General features: G+C 37.6%; 1 protein-coding gene across 8 annotated transcripts in view; it reads left to right on the forward strand.

The window, feature by feature from the left end:
- The window catches only part of LOC134227108 (cadherin-87A), a 1,007,180-nt gene that overhangs the window by 877,042 nt on the left and 105,623 nt on the right, over positions 1-24,515 (forward strand). For all 8 annotated transcript variants that reach the window (XM_062708398.1, XM_062708391.1, XM_062708382.1 and 5 more), the window contains 2 exons: positions 20,161-20,221; positions 21,425-21,878. In XM_062708398.1, the coding sequence (XP_062564382.1) occupies positions 20,161-20,221; positions 21,425-21,878 (515 nt within the window). The remainder of the gene's footprint in view (positions 1-20,160; positions 20,222-21,424; positions 21,879-24,515) is intronic.

The raw sequence follows: 24,515 nt of genomic DNA on the forward strand, positions 1-24,515 counted from the left end.
AATTTCTACATTCACACACATCAAGTATAACACGAAGCTTTAATACAGTCAAACAAAGAGCTTTATTACATCTCGTTTATTCCTTTGCCTAGGCCTTTCTTCTTCCCCTTTTAACATATTGCTACACTATCGCATACTATCTAATCCCCATCAACCTACAGTGTATCGTGCGTGTTGTTTGTGCGTTACCCGTTCATTCACTCGCTGATCATGTACCAATCATTTAACGGAGGCAATTAAGTACTTGAAATTTATTGCCTCATGCGCATGGACGTTCACAGTACAAAATGCATGCAAATACTCACTACCTAGGTTTTACGTGGATGGTTGGATGGTGATGAGTCGGCGGCTGAGCACACAGAGCTGCTTACGCACTACTCCGGCCCGATGTCGACGGCTTTACGTGTCGATCGTTGATGACTCTCTCACCTGGCGCGTGGTCTTACGCTTGAACGCGGCACATGCGTCCGTTCGTCGAACAATAGTTCTCGCTGCTGTCGGTTGGACGCTGATGGGTTGGATGAGCCTGCCTGTCTAGGGCGCGTAAAGGAACGTGACGCGGCCCTCTTCCGGCCACGTGTGCCCCGGGATTACCTCGACGCCGACGAGTGGGGTCAAAAGCGGTCTCTAATGGGATGGTGGTGTAACGGCAAATGGCTTCGCTGCCTCGCACCTAATTAAAAGAAACGCACACGCACTTTTGGTTGGGGACCTAACTAGGTTGCAATTATATCGCACTTTTACCTTTTCTAAACTAGTAACACGCACTGCCGCAACTTAGATCGAACAAATTACTGATTGACGATCAACTAGAGGAACAAAGGGGAAAAGTTAACACATCATACAAAAGCTACGATGTCACAAACTAACTTTGCACTAAATTACACCACGACACGTAACAAATAACGACAAATTTTGCCTCTTCCACTGATCGAATCGAAGTGATCGATTAGAGTTAATCTCCGGTTGCCGTGATATTGCCCGGAGATGATATCACTAACGCTAATTCTCGAAATTGGACAAAAAAGATTTAGCGGATATTGCGACATCTCTCTCTGACGACTTTCAAACATCCAGTTAAATCCTCTCCGATCTTGGAAGCAGAGTCCAAAGTCTAATAAGGAAGGTCAATGTATTTTGAATGGCGCATTTGCGGGTCGTTGTCCCTCTATTCAAGCTAATTTGCATAGCGAAATGACGCGCGGTTGGCTTGGGTCTCATGTTTAGCGTGTGTAACTGGTAATGGGAACTCACTTGATTAGCTTGTATGCCAGATGCAACCATTTCGAAGGCGTGAGGTGTGCGATTGTGTGGAGACTAACTTTAGGGATTTTATTCAGCAAAACGAACATTCATGCAATAGTTTCTAACTTATGAAGTTCTATTTTAGATTTTCCATGGGATTCAATTAAATAAGAAAACGTACTTGTTACAGACTTTCCTGGAGAAATTCGCGTAGTAATTTCTGGTTCAAATCCTCATCAATTTTATAAGCTTAATGATAAATTAATGGGGAATTTGCGATAAAATTTTTGACTAATTTTTCAAAGGAGTTATCCAAATTAAAAAATCTAAAAGACTTAGAAAAATTTGAAAAGAAAATCCTGGTTGAATAACTGCAGATTTTTTTCGGAGCAAAATCGAAGAAGAACCAAACAACGGAACCAGAGTCTTCCTTGGAATCTCAATCAGCTACCAGCGTTTTTACTATTGATGGAGGAGGTAAGAATATAATCAATTAAGATGGTAAATATGGCTGTTTAGAGGCCAATTTGACATGACCGATGATGAAGGGCGAAAAATTTCAGTAATGTGTGCTTTTATTTTACGAGTTTACATTTGGTCTTGGTTTAAAGCTCCTTTACCCTCATCAGCAGCACGAAATGATCTAAACCTGGCAAAAAATTGATAACTTTACGAGATGCTTTCCCTGATCAATCAAGAAATGTGTATATGGCTGCGGCTTCAAGATTTGCAAATCATCTATGGTACTTGAGTGAAGAACTAGTCGATCTGGCTTTTTTCAACCCAGAAATATCTACTGATGAGAGGAATGGCACACAATTTAAAATCTTGTAAGGGTGATGAAGTAAGAAAAATAAAATTGAAAGTATCTACGATCGATAAATTGACTTCTTGTACGCTTTCGGATTTTGTTTCTCAAAATACGATGATTTTTTTTTTAATTTCTGGAATATCTGCAAATTTTATCAAAGAGGATCCTAGTATATGGGATGAGTTGGAAGAATTTGTTGAAAGTAGAAATAAAATTGATTCATTTTTGGTAGTGAATGACTGTGCTGAAAGAGGAGTTAAACTAGTTCAAGATTTTTGTGGAAAACTGACAAAAAATGAAGAACAGCTTCAATATCTTCTCAAAGTTTTTCAACAGCATAGGCAAAATTTTCCAGGTTGCACTCGCTCTGTTATAGAGGAAGGCCTATCAGTTGAAATAAATAATTAATATAGGTATAAGTGTTGTTTGTTGATAACTTTGTAGTTTTATACAGTTAATAAATTATGCTATAAACACTAAAACTGTTGTTTGAAAAATATATAACTTATATAATATCCCAGGTCTCTCTGTCTTTCTGTCCTTCTGTCCCTCTGTTTGTAACGATTATATCATATCGTTCTAAAATTGCAACGGGCATCACGATGTCCGAAAACAACTCGTTACAAATATTTCATGAATTTTGTCTCCCCCTAAAAATTTTAGCTCGTTGGCTTCAGTGGTAAGTCACCCCCTCCCTCTCTAGCTACACTACTGTACAGAGCACGGAAAGTTTTTACCAATCGGATAAAAATTCGCGAGATAATCATGCATTTAATTTCGCACGGCACCGAATACGCCTGCATCGCCGCACAGTGATTTCGCGATGGCAGAAACCCAAAATAATTTTTTTTCTGGTATCACAATTATTTCATATTTTCCGACTTCTATAATACTTCGAGAATCATCAGAAAAAATTTCAAAAATATTGGATGGAAAATGAGATTACCAGGACCTTTCTAAGTTGAGCTGTTTTGATGTGTTTTTTCTTGTTCCATAGAAAATATATGGAAATTAATAATAAAAATCAATTTGATTTTTAACTAGGAAGGAAAGGGCTAAAATGGTCGTTCACTATATCATTTTGTAGCATTTTTTGCCTAGTTTTAGGATATCACATTGAAGACTTGCGCAAATCTGCGCCCGGTCATTGGATTCGATGTTTAGCCGTTTCTATAACTAAGTTTTACTGAAAGGTTCTCATTTGACACCAGAACTTATTTTCCGTTAGAAGTGTTGTGGTATACAAACTCAAATACAATTCGACTCAGCTCGAGTAGTTGAATCGGTCTGATCGTGTGTTTTTGGCACATACCCGTGTTTGTAAATGTGTATTTGTGTATGTGTGGGTGCACTAAAAGGTATGTAGTGAAAAATAGCCTGTTTTCGATCAGTTATGTTTAACCGATCTCGATATAATCACTTTTATTAGAATGTGAACAACAAGGAAGGCTCGGCCACCAATACTTCAATAAGGTGAATGTAAACAGGTTCTGCGCGATGTGCCTGAATAAGTTTTTCATAGGAATATACAAATAAGCATTTATTCTATAAAACGTGTTAAAAATATTAGTTTGTGCAACTAGTTGCAAAAAGATGATTTTTTCAGCACGAGTTTTGCAACGTGTTACAAACGCTATTTTTTTCAATAACGAAAAATGAGCTTTAATATGATAAACCTGTACCAAATTTATACAGTCTAATTTACTTTATAAGATTATTCTTGCCAAAAAATCAGCAAAATCGATTTTTTGAACCACCCTACTATACAATATTTCAATCAATCCCTTGAAATTTGTAAAAGTGGTTTCGACTTTTAAGGAGTGGTTTCTCCACTTACCCTGGTGCAATGGGGTAAATTGAAAACCCATATTACCTTGACCTTCAATTGTGATGAATACACTGATCGAAATAAAAAAAACACCACCAAGTTTTTAATTTATATTTTCTGTTATGATGAACAGATGACGGTAATTTCAGTGCATGGTGTAAAGATTAACTGTTTCACAAGTTTCTATTGCATCACATTGATACTAATGTTGACCATTTACACTAACGATGAAGAAAATCACGAAAAAAAGGTGCGAAATAAAAATTGCCCCACTTTAGTATTCCATCAATAATTGGTAATATTTTAGCATGAACATCTTAAAAATACATGATAATGTATTTTGAGATTGACAGTTTCTCTAGAATTACTTCAAAAATTTGTTTTTTTTTCGACAGAATATTTTTTCAAAAGTGTTCGGCTCAAAATACGAAAACGAAAACGAAATTTTATCATATTTATGTTTTCGTTTTTATAACACCAACGAGCAAGTATAAACCAAAGGTTTTCTAAGGAATGAGGGCCCGGAGAACAGGCGAATCTCTCAAAACTCTCTAGATTTTTCTCTGAAAACCTTGTTTTAAAAAAGAAATTTTATTCAAACATTCTATTAAGTTACGGAATGGCCTTCCAAGGAATGCCCAAAGGGTAACTTTGCCGAACACCGTTTGACCGAATAGTTGAAATTAGTTTCTTTATTAAGTGAAGCGAGAAGTGAATAGCGAACATGAGAACTTAGAAGTCATGATGTGAGTACAGTGTTGAGAAAAATGAGTAATGAGAAGTGATAAATGATTTGTATGAAGTGAGTAATGGAGAAAGAGATATGGAAAGTTAGACGCAAGTGGTGAGACGTGAGTTGTGATAGTTTAGAAATGAGAAGTAAGAAAGTGTAGTGAGGAAAACAGCAGAAGGGGTGAGAAGTGAGATGATAATTGGAAAGTGAGAAGCGTAATGTCTAGAAGTGAAGGAAGAAGGAGGATAAGAGAAGAAAGAAGAAAGAAGGAAGAATGAAGAAGGAAGAAGGAAGAAGATAGAAAAAAGAGGAGGAAGATAGAAGAAAGAGGAAGAAGGAAGTAAGATAAATGGCAGAAGGGAAAAGTAAAGTTAAGAAATAAGAAATAAAAATATGAAAGAAGATGAAAGAAGGAAAAGAAAGGTGAAGGAAGGAAAATTGAAGAAGGGTAGAGGAAGAAGAAATAAGCTAGAAGAAATAAGAAAGAAAGATGAACGAAGTATATGATGGAAGTAAAGAACAAGAAAGCGGTAGGAAAATGAAAAAAGAAGGAAGGAAAAAAGGAGGGAAAAAAGAAGGAAGAAAGAAAAAAGAAGAAGGATAAAGGAAGAAGGAAGATGAAAAAAAGAAGAAGGAAAAAAAGAAGTTGGAAAAAGAAAAAAGAAAGATGGAGAAAGAAAAAAGGAAGGAGGAAAAAGGAGAAGAAGGAAGGAAGAAGGAATAAGAAACAGAGAAAGAGGTAGAAGGAATAAGGAATAATAAGGAAAAATATCACAATTTTTTATTCTTCTTTTTCCCTCCTCACTTCGCACTTCTCACTCTTCACTTTTCATTTTTCACTTCTCACTTCTCACTTGTCACTTCACTTCTCACTTCCAATTATGAGATGTGGAAATGTCTCATTCCTCACTTCTCTTTACACTAATTCTCACTACGTACTTTCCATTACTCATTTGTCTTTACTCACAATCTAAGATATGTTTTTCAATCATTCGGCCAAAAGACATTCGGACAAAAGGTCCGACACCTCATGTATATTCGTTCATTCGTCCAACAAAGGAGGGGAGGAACATATCGAGATTTATAGGTATCGAAATAAAACCTGGAAGGCAGGGACAGCTCATTATCAACTTTCTGCGCAGTGTTTGGAATGGGGGTAATGTATTCCCCTTTTTTCTAGCTATGTCAATATGGCGTATCGCTATTGGAGGTGAGTGCCATTGTTTGACTAACATGTTCTGCCCAACACGGCTCAGCTTTTCGAATGAAATGCACCACCGAATTGGGATCTGTTCTACCGACCTCAAGTGGTTCTATAAGCCCCTTGGTGAAGAACTTTCAGCTTGATCAAAAAATTGCCGAACAACGACATAACAGATGCTCCGAATCTTCTTTTTCTATGTAACAGAAGCAATATAGCTCATTTTGAAGTTTCTCTCTAAATATATAATTAATTATAAATAATTCTAAAATGTTGCGAGTCCTGGAAACATTTTTAGTGATAAAGCGTTTCGATTGCCTGGCATTGGTTGTGTTCCTAAAATTGGTTTTTATTTTCATATATTCCCATACCTTCAGGTCCATACTGAGAGGAGAAGTTGACAAGCTGCAAAAAGGCTCCGGTCCTGTAAACCGACTTGATGATCCGAGTCTCACCAGCATATCGGATTTTTCGTTACCATCTATTCCACAGTGTCCTGGAATCCAATATAGATTGACTTGGTTGCGACAAGACAGTTTTTGGAGGAACTAATGCATTCCCAAACTTGTTTTGAAGTGCATGTTGCCGACTTTAGACCATTAAAAACTGCTTGAGTGTGAGTGTCTGTAATTTCTACGCAAACATATTACAGAACACTCTAGAATTGCGTGAACTTCCGCTGGGAATAGGGATGGCCAACTTCCCATGGGAATCGATATGTCTATCTCAGGGCCAGTAACTCCTGCTCCCACTTGGTTGTTCAGTTTTGAACCGCCTGTATAAAACGTAATTGATCCTGAGCGAAGTTTCGGTCCTCCATTTAACCATGTATTGCGCCCAGGATCAATTACTTTGAACAGTCGATTGAAATTGTACTTTTTCTCCATTCAGTCTTCATTGTTTAGTACTAGGGAGTTTATACTGAAGTTTTTTAGAATGCTAAGATGACCCTTAAGGTCACCCCCTAAGAGGTTTTTGGATCTTCTGTTCCTTAAAGCACTCTTTTCAGCTTCTAATTGTACAATTTGATGCAGAGGAAGCATGTACAGTAAAACATTTAGTACATTTGATGGTGTACTGCTCATTGCACCTGTAATTGAGATGGTCACTAATCGTTGGAGTTTTTTGATCTGAGCATTTGGCTTACAAAACCTAATAACTTTAGAAGTACTCAATGAACATTAAGCTGTGATGCAACAATGATTTAGTGAGGGATGTAATACCAATAAGAAGAAGACCTGGAGGAATTTCTGAAAGTATTGCTAAAAGACCTTCTGAAAGAAAATTCTTAGGTGGTATTTTCAATGGAATTTCTGAGGGTATTTCTAGAGTTTCTTGCGAAAGATTTTCGAAGAAATTCTTTGAGGAATTTTGTAATGAGTCACTGGACGAATTTCCGATGAATTACTTAGAAAAACTTACGATAGAATTTCTGAAGGAATTTTTGAAGGTATGTTGGATGACTAACCGAATCAATTCCTGGGTATTTTTTTTACGAAAAAAAACTTGGGGTTGTATACAGGACACGACCGCGCGACGTAAACTACGTCAAACAAAATATAGTACACTGAACCAATTATTCCGCTCTATATAGAAGAGAAGGAACCATCCCACCGACACTACTACCCAGCTTTAGCAGCGTTTCCCATTCTGTGAGGGAGTAGGGACTGTCTAGCAGCTGGGCCACCCTATTCATACACCCCAGTTCAACAATTGATAATACCCTAAAAGTAGGCAATTACCAAGGATTGGGACGCGTTGTATAGGGGATGCATGCTACCTGAAAGAACTAAATTTTTCAATAGTTTAGCGTTGATACTCAAGAGTTTCAATACTACTGGCAAATTGGTAGAGAGTTTGCGAATCGATTGATATATAAATCTTTGAAATCCATTGAAAGATAAAGGACCTACAATTGTTACAAATCTTACATGATTTCGTGACGGTCCCCAATTTTGAAAATATCATTTTACACCCTGTATCCGAGTCTTCCCCTTAGACGTAGTTTACGTCAAAATGTCTGGAGGATTTAACGAGCGAACATTTAGGTAAATTCATAAAACATCACCTGGATCAAATTTGTAGGATTTCTTCTAAAAAAATTCCGAAAGTATTTTTAATTAAATTTCCGTAGGTATTTCTGAAGGAATTCCGAAGGATTTTCTAAAAGTATTTCTGAAGAAATTCATAAAAGAATTTGTGAATTTCTTATAATTCCTTCTTTGAATTTTCAAAAGAATATCTAGAAGAATATCGAAAGGAATTTATGATATATCTTCTAAGTAATTTCTTGAGGATTTTCTGAAGAAATGCCTGGAAAAAAAATCTTGAAGGCATGTCCAAAGAAATTTTTCCAGAAATTTAAGAATGTCGGAAATTCTCACCGAATTTATTTTGGAAATTCCGTTCGGAAATTCCTTCACGAATTCTTGAATACCTTTGGAAATTCCTTCCGAAATACCTTATGAAAATTTCTAAAGGAATTCCTTCAGGAACACCTATGCATATTGCTTTAGGAAAATCTTTGGAAAATCCATTTTTTCAGATATTCCTTTGAAAACTCATCTGAGCAATCCCTCGAGAATTCCTCTAAGAATTCTTTTGGAAATTTCTTCGAATATTCCATTAGAAATTTCTTAAGGAATTCGTTTGTAAAATTCTTTCGATATTTTTCTGGGAGAAAACCTTGCGAGAATTCATATAAAAATACCAAATAATTTTAACGAATACAATTAAATTTCAGGGAGAATATTCAAAGTGGATCTGTAATTAGAAAAATTTAAGGGAACTTTTTTTTTCTCAGTGCAACTTACATAACAACTTACATCAACTTACATAACTTACAACTTACATAATAATACATAATAAACACCCATAAGTTATACAATTCTAAAAATCATTATCTTATGCTTTATACCCTTTATCTATATTGCCGTCATACGCATATTTGTCTCATGTTGGCTATATGCGTATAACGACAGTATACCTAATAGCTAAACTAAACTAAACTAAACATCAAATATTTTGAACCACTAAAAAATCAAATCAATCAAAATAATAGAAGTATTGTTTTGGAAATATCTGGAAAACAATTGATTGAAATGTTATCAACTTGCATGTAGAGACACTAAGTGCAAATAGTAATAATAATTGTGGAATGAGTCATTTGAATTGGTCAGCATATCAAAAATAAAAACTGCCAACTGCCATAAGACGAGTTAGTACGAGACACTGAAAACGGCCTTACTGTTGAGGTCAAAATACGTATCTGAAAAGTTACAAACAAGTGGTGGAATTAAATGGGATAGTAGTAGCTCGTCTCCTGAAACGTGCAGATATTCCACTAAAAAGCTTTTAATAATTTTCTTCTAAAAACTGCTGTTAATTTGAACAATTTAAACTAGGGTGTAATTTTTTGACTAGTGGGTCGAGTATATTCAAACCTAGTATATAACAATTTCAACATATTTGTAGTTCACTGCCAAAATTTCAGCTTAATCGGTCATCGGGGAACAAAGTTACAGCTTGTCAAAGTTGACCATTTTGTATGAAAATCGCCCTCCGCTGCTAGTATTCGAAACACAGGTGTACGTACCCTCCCCCCTTTTTCTCAACTCCTAAAAACATGCCAGGACATTACAAATGATCCAACAAAGTCTATTAGACCCAAAGTTATGTAAATAAATCAAAAAAAGATCCTTTAGGAACCTGTTAGAGGTTTTTGCCAACTTTTGTATGGAGTGGAATCACTGTGCGCCGCCGCAATGCACAATGGGGAAATCCGATTTCAAAGGTGGAAAAAATTGATAACTTTCTTCACGAACAACTTACAGAAGAGATCAAGAGCTTATTCGAAAGGGAATTTTGCAAAGAATTCAGTGAGTGCTGTTTCATGGACGTGGAACGCTTCTGTATGTAGTTATTGAGCTCGTTTTGCCCTAATGCCCCATATATCGCGAGTTTCCAAACTATTTGTCATTTTATCTTTAAGACGTTGTTCAAAAATTGTGTTTATCTCTTCACTGTAGATCCACAGAAGGGAATTAAATATATTTTGTTGGTAAAAGTTAGAAATTTATGGGATTTTGGGGTCAAAAAAGCATCAAAGTGCATTTTATGTGCAATTTTAATGTATTCTGTAAAAAATAGTAATATTTACAGATAAGTGTTGCTATTATTGTCTCAAAGTGTTGAACAGATGTTGGTAAATGATTGCCGAACAAAAATAAATGAAATAAATCGTTTCACAAATGTTTTATTTAATTATTTATTGAGTAAAAAACGAGTTTTGAAAACTTTTGAATAGCACCGATGCCAAACATTTCCAAACCATACATGATAGCACAAATAGACAAGAATAGTCATATGTTATGAGTCTTGATGTGATCATAGATAGGAGGTGATGGGAGATACTCTTTTTTCTTACCTTTTTGCCCAAATTCCCCTATGAAATAATATAGCTCTATGATTCTGAGCAAGAAAATAATGTAGTAATTTTAATTTAATTGATATTTTCCAATGATATAATGAAAATAACAAATAATTTTATAATTCATTAAAAATATTGAATTATAGGGGATTTAGGGGTCATACAGCTCATTAAATGTAACTTTTTATTCAAAATAGGATAACTTCTTTCACGAGCGACTCACAGATAAGGTTAAGGGCTTATTCGAAAGCAAATTTTCAAAGAAATTCAGTGAGTGATGTTTTATAGACATGACACTTGTGTATGTAGTTATTGAGCTGGTTTTGCCCCAATGTCCCATACATCAATTTTTTTCATATTTTGGTACTTTTATCTTTTAAAAATAACACTGAAATTCCGTTTTTCTTTTCATTGTAGATCCATACATATTACTATACATATTTTGTCGGAAAAAGTTGGAAATTTAAGGGAATTTGGGGTCAAATAATCATCAAACTGCATCTATGTGAATTTTTCATGTACTCTGTAAATAATAATAATAATAATAATAATAACCAAGAAATCATTTGCACTATATTACGTCGAAGTCTCGAAGTCGAAGTCTTCTCGCTCTCATAGACATTCCATTTTGTTTCTAAGAATGGTTTTCGTTTTCTTCATCCTTGCTAACGTCCTTTTGGCGTCCGCTATCATGACACTGATTATTCTGATCTTTTGTTTGAACAGAATCTTATCAAGCTGGCGAAAAGACTCTTCATTTTCCATGTTCACTTTCACTTGGTAATTCAAGCACATTGGAATTACTTTGCATTTCCGGCAGTTTAGAAGGAATTATATGCGATGCGATTGCTAGTTTTGGCCAACTTGATGGACGTTTTTAGGAACTGTCGAAGCACTTCTCTCACGTGTCGGCCATACTTCATTAGAAATTCATTAGTAATTGTTTTGCAAACATTCAAACATCAATGTCTGTAGAACATTTTGGGAGAATAATAATATTTTCATTAATTTTTACAGAATGCATGAAAAATTCACATATAAAGTGCAATTTAATATTTATTTGACCCCAAAATCCCTTAAATTTCCAACTTTTACTAACAAAGCATGTATAATGCTTTTCTATGAATCTATAATGAAGAGGAGAACACATCTTTAGTACAATGCTTGAAGATAAAAGCACGAAAAATAATAAACTGTGATGTATGGAACATTGGGGCAATACCAGCTCAATAACTACATACACAAGTGTCTCATGTCTATAAAACATCACTCACTGAATTTCTTGGAAAATTTGCTTTCGAATAAGTCCTTAACCGTATCAGTGAGTCGCTCGTGAAAGAAGTTATCCTATTTTGAATAAAAAGTTACATTAAATGAGCTGTATGACCACTAAATCCCCTATAATTCAATATTTTTAATGAAATATATGATTATTTGTTATTTTCATTATATCATTGGAAAATATCAATTAAATTAACATTACTACATCATTTCCTTGCTCAGAATCCTTGAGCTATATTATTTCATAGGGGAATTTGGGTAAAAAGGTAAGAAAAAAGAGTATCTCCCATCACCTCCTATCTATGATCACATCAAGACTCATAACATATGACTATTCTTGTCTAGTTGTGCTATCGTGTATGGTTTGGAAATGTTTGGCATCGGTGCTATTCAAAATAGACCTGTGCGCCGCCGCGCCACGCCGCCGCCGCCGGTGGTTTTACTCGCGCCGCCGCCGCCGACGATTTCGGGTCGGCGCGCCGCCGATCATAATTTTGCCACGCCGGTAGCTAATCGCAATAAAAAAAAATCAATTAACTTAAGTCTAGTCGAGCCAAGCATGAGACACTGTTTACGGTTAAATAATTGAGGTCGAAAAACGTATCTGTGAAGAAATACAGCGTGGTAGAGTTAATTGGAATAGTACTAAACTAGTCTTATGACAGTTCATAAATGTTAAGGTGGATCTCTTCAAAATTTTATTTCAAATCTACCTCAAGCGAAGGTGTCTCTAAATCGGTGTAGTGCCATACATTGTCTTGGTTAACTAATAGGTTGGTTGAATAGTTTGAGAGTTTTGATGAGGCTTTATCTAGTATAATAATACATAAATTGTTAAACTGATCTTTGGAATGCGTTAAGCCAAGGCCTCATTTAGTTTAAAACTTGTAAGTGACTCGCAAAATGGATTTGTTGCGGGGCCTGGATACATGCCCAAAGCGTCCCCATATCCTTAAAGGATCTGGCATTGGTGCAGGAAAATTATTGCAGTTTAGAAATTCCAAGTCAAGTAGCACATTAGTTATTTTGACAATATTTATTTTTTATTTATTTGAATCAACTTATTTAATCAGTTTTCTTTGTTTTAAGATTTGTGCTATTAGGACAGTTGGTTTACAAGGCAAACTGATTCAGCAAAATAATTAAATCCCAACTGTGAATGCTTAACCGTTTTTTTTTCGACTCACGAGTAAGTAATTAATATTTTGAAATCAATTTCTGAATATCACTGACAAAACCACTTGCTGAGCATCAGCAAAGCAAATCTTCTTCTTCGATGGCTCTACATTCCAACTGGAACTTGGCCTGCTTTTCAACTATTATTTTATTAGCATTTCTACAGATATTAATTGAAAGCTTTTCTATGCCCGCCAGTGTTGTGCTGAATCATTATCAGACGATAATGATTGCAATATTCATGTGACAACTTTTCACGTGAAAACAGTAGGCGAGTTTTCGCCTGCGACAACTTCTCAAATTATGTACTCAAATGATAATAAACACAGAATTTTCATTCAAAGATTAATCTTTACTATGATCAGCTAATTGTCAACAGTTCCGTTATATCTTCTATTTGGCGTTATGGTTTCATGGTAGTTAGGAAAAAGTGTTCAAAATGTAACGGTAAGTGCTTCAAATCAAGATACGATTTTCAAACGATTCTTAATCACTGGCGAGTTTTTATCACTTTATAATTTAAAAGTAAGATCGCTTGTGTGGGTACAATGGATACACTATGCCCAGGGTGTCAAGAATGTTTCCAACCCGGAAACATCCTAGACCAGACAGAGAATCGATCTCGTCATCTCTGGATTGGCAATCCTACGCCTTTGTTGCAAGGCTACTGGAGACCCCAATTATTGCTGAGCAAATATTACGAGCATCAGTTAAAAACGCTTCTTATTTTCTTATTTACAGCCATTGTAACCCAGAACTGAGGCGCTGTCGCCTCGCTGCATAGTATTTAGTCAAATTATTTAGTTAAAACGTCAGGTATTTTCGAACATTACGAAAATTTAATTTAATTTTATTGTCTTGAAATTATGTTATACTGTATTGTAAAAGCCTTATTGTGAAATTCCTGGAATTTATGAGAATATTCGAAGAATTATCGTTTAAATATTCATTTATGAATTCCTTCGAAAAATACTCCAGAAATTAGTTAGGAAATAAATCAATTTTTTTTTGTTAATTATTCCAGATATTCCTCCGAAAAGTTTCTTTTCAAAAACCTTAGAAGAATATTTTAGGAATTCTCCCTATTTTTTTTTTTTTTGGGTTTTCCTTCGGAGATTCCTTACAAAATTTCTTAAGAATTTGCATTACGAATTTCTTCAGAAATTGCTTTAGGAATGCTTTCGGATTTTCTCCTCCGGAGACTCCTTGAGAAGCTTCTTTGGCAGTTTCTTTACCAATTCCTGCGAAAGGTTCTTAAGGAATTCTTTAAAAAATTCCATACGTTCTTTTGAGAATTTCTTCGGATTTTTTTTCGAGAATTTCTTCGGAAATTTTCCCTTTAGAAATTGTTTCGGCATTTATTTCATGAATCGCTGGACAAAAATTCTTCTAGATATCCATAAGAAATTAATTCAAAATTTGCCTAAGGAATTTTTTCAAAACTTCTTCCAGCAATTCCTTTAAACCATTCTCCGGGAATTCTTCCGTAACTTCCTGCAGGAATTTCTTAGAAAATGGCTTCATGTTTTCGAAAGTCTTTGTTTGTTTGTTGTTTATCTTGTATTTTTTTTTATCGAAAATTCAATAAGTAATTACATCGCAAACAACTTCATTTTGAATAAATTTCAAAGGATTTCCTGGAAGATCTCCCAAAAAAAAAATCTGGAGAAATTTCCGAAGGAAATCTCGGAGGATTTTCGAATAATCTTTTAAAGAAGTCCCTGGAGGAATATCCAAAGAAATTTCAGGCGGTATTTTTTTTAATATAAGAGAAATCAAATTCTGGAGGATTTCCCAAAAAAATATTTGAAGGCATTTTTAAGAAATTTTATGTTGGGCTTAGTGCAGGAATTTCCAAATAAACTTTTGAAGGCATTCCCAAAAGAGAACCTGAATGGATGTTCGAAAATAATTCCTAAAGGAACTTCTAAAAGAGTTTTTTTAAGGTAAAATACTTCCCTAAAGAATTCCTAATGGAATTTCCAGAGGCATTGATAAAGGTATTTTTGAAGGATTTTATGATGGAATTTTCGAAGGAATTCTCAAAGGAAATTACGGAGAAATGCCTTAAGAATTTCAGAGAAAATGCCTACTGTTTTTTCTAATGTAATTCCTAAGTTTCTTCAAGAATTCCTTTGATTTTTTTTTCAAGTAATTTATTCGCAATTTCCTCCAGAGATTCCTTTGAATATTCGTCCAGGAATTCCCTAGGAAATTGCCTCAAAAAGTTCTACTAAAACTCCTCCGTAAACGAATTCCAGAAAGTTCTTCGGATATTCCTTAAAATTTACCTCAGGAATAACGTCAGAATTTCCTCCACGTATTCCTTTTTTTAAGAAAACCATAGGAAGTTTTGGAAATACCTTTGAAAATTTCTTAGGAAATTGCTTTAGGAATTGCTTCATAAAATCCTTTGGGAATTCTTTCGTAATTCCCTTAGAAATTCTTTCGTATATACCTTCCGAAAATCATTCGCAAATTCCTTTTGAAATATCGACGGAAAATATTTTAGAACTCCTCCAAAAATTCCTTCAGAAATTCATTTACAGATTGCTTCGGAAATATGTTTAGTCTTTGAAAGTTTGTTTAGGAATTTCTTCGGAAATTAATACGGAGGATTATTTTAGGAATTCTTTCGGATTTTTTTTTAGAAAAAAAAACGTTGAAAATTTTACAGAAACTCCTCTAGGGGTTCCTTAACAAGTTCTTTGACATCTTTTCCTGAAATTCCCATAGAAATTCTTTCAGAACTACCTTAAACAATTCCTTGTGAATTTCTACGGGAAATCTTTTGAAAATTCTTTGGTAACTTTTGGAAGAAGTTCTTGGACATTTCCCTCAATAATTCCGTCACAACATTCTCCATTTCTTATGATTTTTTTCGGGAATCTCTTCAGAAATTAATTCAAAGAAATTTCTTCGGAAATTGCTTTTGGGAACCATTCCGAATTCCCTAGAACATTTTTTCGAAATTTACTGGAAAGATTCTTTCGGATTTTTCTGCGGGAATTCTTTCGGTTCCCTAATGTAAACTATTTTTGAAATCGGTGCTACTGGGCAAAATTATAAATACCTACACCAAAAAAAAAACTGACAATTATTGTATAAAATCTGGGCATATACAATTCTGTAAGCTTTTTATACAGATATTGTATTAAAATAATACAAATCTGTATTATTCCAATACAACAATTGTATAAAAATCTCCCAAAATTGTATATGCCCAATTATTATACAGTTTCTGTAAGGTTCTTATGCAGAACTGTATTAAAATCTGCCATCCGCTGGTTGGGTGATATATATACATATAATAAGCAAGACCTGCGTGTCCAAACCTTCGTTCCTTATGACGAATAAACGAGTCTACATTTAGCAAGCAAACATGCTAGTTCTGTTTTGTATTTTCTTGATATGATTTGTGGAAAGACAATCGTGGCCAAGTTCGGACGAAGTATTTTTATACTAAGTTCTTTCGAAAATTATTTCAAAAATTTTGCCAGAAATGTCTTTATAAACTCTTTCCGCTATTCTCTTCCCACATTCGAAGATTTTTTCCGCAATTTCTACGGAAATTGTTTAAGGAATTCTTTCGGAAACTATTTCATTCCATAATGAATTTCCGAATGAAATCCTGAAAGAATATTCTATGTTTTTGCCTGTGGTTATACTAAAGGAATTTCCCAACGAGAACCTTAATGGCTTTTGAAAAAATGCCTATATGAGTTTCCGCAGAATTTCTTATAGGGTTTTACAAAGGAATTTCTAATGAAACTTAGAAAAAAATCGTAGTTTCTTCCAGAAATCCCTTCAGGAACTCCACCAAGAACTTTTTTGGCATATTTTACCAACTTTTGGTAAAATATTCAATTTGGTTGGGCATCGTGCCCCAGTGTTACTCAGCCAGAGCTCACTTCAGTTATGTTGATCATCTATTGTGATTTGTGCATACAAGAACGCGAGTCGGGGAGTAAACTGTCCATTGTGGTTGTCATTAGTGGATTCCATCGTAAATGTCCTTCCAGGATCCAAGGGTCACAGCAGTTGAACGAAGTAGCACTGCAAATTCTCTAAACATACTAGATATGCAGCCGCTCAAACGTTGCCCAATTGTATATGTAACTCAAAGATTTGTTCTGAAATTTAGATATATTGAGAAGTAAATCGACTGGAGTTCATCAAATTCAGAATTGGGAAAACTTTTTGAAAAAAAAAAAATTAACAGATTAGTCTATGACACCGAAGTCTAATTCTCAATACTGCTCAACGGTTACGAAAAGTGAAGAAGGATTCGTTGTTAAATTTTGATTCATCAAAATCAGAGAATAATAAAATAGTTTTAATTTAAATAACATTTTGAGATCAGGTACTTATTAGTGTCGCTGGTAATTTACTATGGAATGTGCTGTTTGATGATCGCAAACATAGAATATTCTTCTTCTTCTTCTTATTGGCATTACATCCCCACACGGGGACAGAGCCGCCTCGCAGCTTAGTGTTCATTAAGCACTTCCACAGTTATTAACTGCGAGGTTTCTAAGCCAGGTTACCATTTTTGCATTCGTATATCATGAGGCTAACACGATGATACTTTAATGCCCAGGGAAGTCGAGACAATTTCCAATCCGAAAATTGCCTAGACCGGCACCGGGAATCGAACCCAGCCACCCTCAGCATGGTCTTGCTTTGTAGCCGCGCGTCTTACCGCACAATAGAATATTACAATTTTATTCCACTGAAGTCGATTTTTATACAGGCGATTCGTACGGTGTGAATCAAAACCGCGTGAATTAAAAAATCCGCGTTTAAATTGATTTTATTATCCAATGATTTTTTTATCCACGCCGGTTCACGCCGCCGCCGCCGCCGCCGATAAAAGCCAACGGCGCGCCGCCGTGACGCCGCCGCCGCCGGGGCAAAAGTGACCACTACGCCGCCGCCGCCGATTATATGACCGGCGCACAGGTCTAATTCAAAAGTTTTTAAAAATCGTTTTTTACTCAATAAATAACCAAATAAAACATTTGTGAAACGATTTATTTCATTTATTTTTGTTCGGCAAACATTTGTCAACATCTGTTCAACACTTTGAGACAATAATAGCAACACTTATCTGTAAATATTACTATTTTTTACAGAATACATTAAAATTGCACATAAAATGCACTTTGATGCTTATTTGACCCCAAAATCCCATAAATTTCTAACTTTTACCAACAAAATATATTTAATTCCCTTCTGTGGATCCACAGTGAAGAGATAAACACAATTTTTTAACAATGTCTTAAAGATAAAATGATAAATAGTTTGGAAACTCGCGATATATGGGGCATTAGGGCAAAACGAGCTCAATAACTACATACAGAAGCGTTCCACGTCCATGAAACAGCACTCACTGAATTCTTTGCAAAATTCTCTTTCGAATAAGCTCTGGATCTCTTCTGTAAGTTGTTCGTGAAGAAAGTTATCAATTTTTTCCACCTTTGAAATCGGATTCCCCCATTGTGCAATGGTCGGTGGTACGTTGCTCTCATTTTAAACACCCCTGGGGGACACGCTCGACACCCTCGACTTTGGATGCTTATAACTTGGCCAATTTCAAAGGGATTTACATCCGGTCTTCACCAGTCGCTTCCTTATATAAAAAAGGTTCTACATTTTGTCCACAACAGGAATCCGTCGACTATAGCGCCACCTAGAAGCAAAAAACTGAAACGGTTGCGTTTCCCCATACATTTGAATCACTTTTCTCATACAAACTTTGAGCCATTTGCGCACGCCAACCACTGGACCGAATGAGCTGAAATTTTCAGGGGAGCTTCTGGGACCCCCAAACTGTCATTTAAGGGTGCAAGGTTTGAAATTCCAGACTTTTCACTTTTTCCATATAAGCTTGGGCCACTCTAATATTGTATACTCTAACGCACTAGCTAACACCGCGAAAAATCGTCTTTGGAAATACAACACCGGCTTCTTCTGGAGAAACAGCTTTCCACCGAATCACTTCACCATTCTACACTCACATGCACCGGGGCCCTGAAGAATGCGAAATCCAGTAGGTGCGCGAAACTAGAGCGAGGGTAAAATTCCCAATAGTGGACCCCCTAGTAGCGGAATTATGCTCTTCTTGTCATAAGGAGTAGACATTTTCAACATATTAATTCTGCTTGATATCTAATAACAAGTTCTGCATCTCCTCTTCACGATACATAAAACACACTAAACACCTCTAATTTTACTTTCCATTGCATTTTTAATGCATGTAATCAAATCATAGGACTGTAAGGTAGATTCTTCCGATGAACTTTCATAGCAAAATGTTTACATTGTGCTGTTGTACTGAAAAAATGACTGACCAACTATTGGTTGGGGGTCCACTATTAGGCACTTTACGCTAGAACATGCGACCGATCTAGAGCGAATCAAGTTTTAGTATGCGTTCGTATAAAGGAGAATACAATGAAGGTTGAGCACTCAAAGTGCATGAAAAAAAAACAAGAAGAGTATTTCATTTTCTCTTAACTTCCCATATTTAAGGTGAATAGCGAGGTGCTCATCACACTTATTTTTTTTTACCGGGATCTCAGCAAAATGTTGAACTTTTACCGAGTTTCGCACAGCCGTGCCCCAGCAAACATGTTTTTTTCCCGAGATTTCTGTCGAAGCTGAAAATCAGTAAATAAATTGCCGAATATCAGCTAACAAACTTCATTTTTGCCAGGATATCAGTTTTTATTTTGCTGGGCAGACGGCCGTGCGGATTTTTGCCGAGCTGCAGAATTAAAAACTGAGTGTGTGGTTCATCAGTTTCTTTTCGCATGAGGAAAATGCGTAACTAGGTGCAAAATAATATTTGCACATCTCTCAAACGAAAGTAATATAACCATCAGAAAAATCAGGCCTTTTTCAATACTGCATACCCTTACACTAAAACTGTTAGAACCAGGATACTACTCCATATTACACTTCACAAAATTGATTATCTCCCGGCACGGACCGCGTCGCCATGCATGCTGCTGCTGCCGCTGCCTGGTTGGTTCGATCTGGCTCCCGTTCACATCACGTGGATTCGCTTAGACTCGTAAAAATTTATCCTAGCTCGTTTATAACTACATTAGTTTATTCATTCGGAGTGGAGCCCATCAACAACGGGCGGACGGTCGGTTCGGTGGTCTATTGGGGATCCCTAGGCGGGAGAGAAAAAAAAGTTGGTCCGTTCTGTACTGTTATTACGTAAAAACAAGGCGCAGCATCTCGCCATACCTCAGCATCAGCAGGAGCAGCGGGATCGAGATTTATACCGAGAATCGAACGAGCGAACTATAACGGCGACGATGGTGGTGGGTTGTGCGGTGCTTCGGCCCGGCGCGACTAGAATAATAGTTATTTACTAGTGCTAAAGTTCGGTATGAACGTCCTCAATAACCGTGTCGTATTCTCCTTACTAATCAATTTACAGGCACTCGAGTCGAACGTTTACAGGCCGTCGATTTGGATACGGGCATCAACGCCGAGATCAGGTAACTATCGAATTTATGCTCCTGTGTATGGCTATAAAATTCTTGGTATGGCAGGCAGGGGGATGATATTTTTGCAGATGCAATGAAGTTTGATTAATTTAGTGAGTAGTTCGGGTTAGGGTTGACGGAGCCTGTCGTGGCTTTACCAACTAGACTATCTAAAGCCTTGGACAATCATTATTTCAATTCAATTCCGAATGTATTTCCAATCCATAACCATCCAATCATTGCGCTCAGTGCTCTCTGCTGGCGTCATAGCTCGAACGATTTTCGATGTTCACGTTTTTTCGATCATCTCTTACTACCAAAATCCGCACCATCGTTGGCGATAAAAATAAATTTTTAGAATAACTTGATTATTGTGACATTCACTTAAATCGTAATCGAGTCTCCAGTTTCCGATAGCATCGTAGTCAGACTACACACAGAAGCGGCGTACATCCCCCACGAATTTCGCACGCAAACGATGGTATGCTCCAGTACTGCTCTACACCTTTCCTGAAATAATTGGGGATCCAGCATGAAATTGGAAAATTCTATTTCGACGATTATGGCTAACGATGTTAGAGCTTCCCAGTTCTCCTTCAACGGTGACATTTCAGCGGGGTTGTGCCCCGTGATGAAGATATGCGATTAGATTATTTCAACTTTTGTTACCGTTGATGCGTCTGATGGTACGCGTCCTTTCTTTTTGAAACAGTTTTCAACAAATGTTGCTTTTCAATTGTTTTCACTTTCCAACCGTAACTCGTTATTTTTTGTTATTTTCGGGTCTTCCGACCTTGCTCCAATGCCTTCTATTCACTCACAAATCACGTTAAAGTTTAATCAAATTCCGGTTTAGATTTATGAGTCCTTACCGCATTGACTTCCATCTCGTGCATATTGTAACACTTAACTGTGCTTGTACGGTGCTGTTCAGAGCTCGCACATGCGACTAAAAAGGATTAACGGTGCTATCCTTTTGTCGCAGTCTTCTCTATCTTTCTCCTTCTCCATTGTGAATCGAGGCCAGAAGGTTTCCGGGGCACCGACCGCCCCAAGATAGTATCGATGAAGCTTCAGCAGTCTCGCCTGCGAAAGCAAATAAAAATTTATGAGGGTGTAGCTTCCAATAAATTCGATTCAAAGTCATGTTTAGCGAATTTAATGCCATTACAATAAATAACTAACTCCACTCGCTGCCGTAATCTCGTTACACAGGTACCGCATCCAGCAGGGAAGCTTCGATGACTTCGCCATCGATAACCAAACCGGGGTGGTGACCATCGCTCGCAAATTGGACTACGACCGGAGGAACACCTACCAGATGGAAATCGTGGCATCGGATCTCGGCACGCCGAGCCTGTCCGGGACGACAACCCTGACGGTCAGCATCATCAACAGCAACGACAAGGCACCGTACTTTACGCCGACCACCCAGCGGGCGGAAGTGTCGGAGGACGCCGAGGTGGGAACGCTGGTGCACACGCTGGTGGCGCTCGATCCGGATGTTGCGTCAAGCGAAGCGCTGGATTATGCGGCAACGGAACCCATTACCGCCGTCGATAAGGACGGGAAGGAGGTGCGCGATATGGAGGACTTTAAGGATATGTTCCGAATCGATAGGACCGGGAAGGTGTTCGTCAATCGGATGCTTCAGCGGGATGACTTTGCGGTAAGTTTTTTTCGTACAAAACTCACAAAATTTATAAAATTTCCAAATTAAAAAAATATTACAAAATTTACAAAGTTTATAAAATTTACAAAATTTACAAAATTTACAAAATTTACAAAATTTTCAAAATTTACAAAATTTGCAAAAATTTACAAAATTTACCAAAGTTAACAAAGTTACAAAATTTACAGAATTTACAAAATTTACCAAAGTTACCAAAGTTACAAAATTTACGAAATTTACAAAATTTACAAAATTTACGAAATTTACAAAATTTACGAAAATTTACAAAATTTACAAAATTTACAAAATTTAAAAAATTTGCAAAAATTTACAAAATTTACCAAAGTTACCAAAATTACAAAATTTACAGAATTTACCCAATTTACAAAATTTACAAAATTTACCAAAGTTACCAATATTACAAAATTTACAAAATTTACAAAATTTACAAAATTTACAAAATTCACAAAATTTACAAAATTTACAAAATTTACAAAATTTACAAAATTTACAAAATTTACAAAATTTACAGAATTTTAGTTACCAAAGTTACAAAATTTACAAATTTTACAAAATTCACAAATTCACCTCCTGGAATCCGGACAAGTCTCCTAATGGAATCCGGACAGGATTCCTAATGGAATCCGGACAGAATTCCTAATGGAATCCGGACAAGATTCCTAATGGAATCCGGACAAGATTTCTCCTGGAATACGGACAGGATTCCTCCTGGAATCCGGACAGGATTCCTCCTGGAATCCGGACAGGATTCCTCCTGGAATCCGGACAGGATTCCTCCTGGAATCCGGACAGGATTCCTCCTGGAATCCGGACAGGATTCCTCCTGGAATCCGGACAGGATTCCTCCTGGAATCCGGACAGGATTCCTCCTGGAATCCGGACAGGATTCCTTCTGGAATCCGGACAGGATTCCTTCTGGAATCCGGACAGGATTCCTCCTGGAATCCGGACAGGATTCCTCCTGGAATCCGGACAGGATTCCTGCTGGAATCCGGACAGGATTCCTCCTGGAATCCGGACAGGATTCCTCCTGGAATCCGGACAGCAATCCTCCTGGAATCCGGAGAGGATTCCTCCTGGAATCCGGAGAGGATTCCTCCTGGAATCCGGAGAGGATTCCTCCTGGAATCCGGAGAGGATTCCTCCTGGAATCCGGAGAGGATTCCTCCTGGAATCCGGACAGGATTCCTCCTGGAATCCGGACAGGATTCCTCCTGGAATCCGGACAGGATTCCTCCTGGAATCCGGACAGGATTCCTCCTGGAATCCGGACAGGATTCCTCCTGGAATCCGGACAGGATTCCTCCTGGAATCCGGACAGGATTCCTCCTGGAATCCGGACAGGATTCCTCCTGGAATCCGGACAGAATTCCTCTTGAATTCGGACAGGATTCCTCCTGGAATCCAGACAGGATTCCTCCTGGAATCCGGACAGGATTCCTCCTGGAATCCGGACAGGAATCCTCCTGGAATCCGGACAGGAATCCTCCTGGAATCCGGACAGGAATCCTCCTGGAATCCGGACAGGAATCCTCCTGGAATCCGGACAGGATTCCTCCTGGAATCCGGACAGGATTCCTCCTGGAATCCGGACAGGATTCCTCCTGGAATCCGGACAGGATTCCTCCTGGAATCCGGACAGGATTCCTCCTGGAATCCGGACAGCAATCCTCCTGGAATCCGGACAGCAATCCTCCTGGAATCCGGACAGCAATCCTCCTGGAATCCGGACAGGAATCCTCCTGGAATCCGGACAGGATTCCTCCTGGAATCCGGACAGGATTCCTCCTGAATTCGGACAGGATTCCTCCTGGAATTCCGACAGGATTCCTCCTGGAATCCGGACAGGATTCCTCCTGGAATCCGGACAGGATTCCTCCTGGAATCCGGACAGGATTCTTCCTGGAATCCGGACAGGATTCTTCCTGGAATCCGGACAGGATTCCGCCTGGAATCCGGACAGGATTCCGCCTGGAATCCGGACAGGATTCCGCCTGGAATCCGGACAGGATTCCTCCTGGAATCCGGACAGGATTCCTCCTGGAATCCGGACAGGATTCCTCCTGGAATCCGGACAAGTTTCCTCCTGGAATCCGGACAAGTTTCCTAATGGAATCCGGACAAGATTCTCAATGGTATCCGGACAAGATTCCTAATGGAATCCGGACAAGATTCCTAATGGAATCCGGACAAGATTCCTAATGGAATCCGTAGAGGGTTCTTCCTGGAATCCGGACAAGATTCCTAATGGAATCCGGACAAGATTCCTAATGGAATCCGGACAAGATTCCTAATGGAATCCGGACAAGATTCCTAATGGAATCCGGACAAGATTTCTAATGGAATCCGTAGAGGGTTCCTCCTGGAATCCGGACAAAATTCCTCCTGGAATCGGGATAGGATTCCGCCTGGAATCCGGACAGGACTCCGCCCGGAATCCGGACAGAATTTCACCTGGAATCCGGACAGGATTCCGCCTGGAATCCGGACAGGATTCCGCCTGGAATCCGGACAGGATTCCGCCTGGAATCCGGACAGGATTCCGCCTGGAACCCGGACAGAATTCCGCCTGGAATCCGGACAGGATTCCGCCTGGAATCCGGACAGGATTCT

Source organism: Armigeres subalbatus, chromosome 1 (genome assembly GCF_024139115.2).
Source record: "Armigeres subalbatus isolate Guangzhou_Male chromosome 1, GZ_Asu_2, whole genome shotgun sequence".
Classification (NCBI taxonomy): Eukaryota; Metazoa; Arthropoda; class Insecta; order Diptera; family Culicidae; genus Armigeres; species Armigeres subalbatus.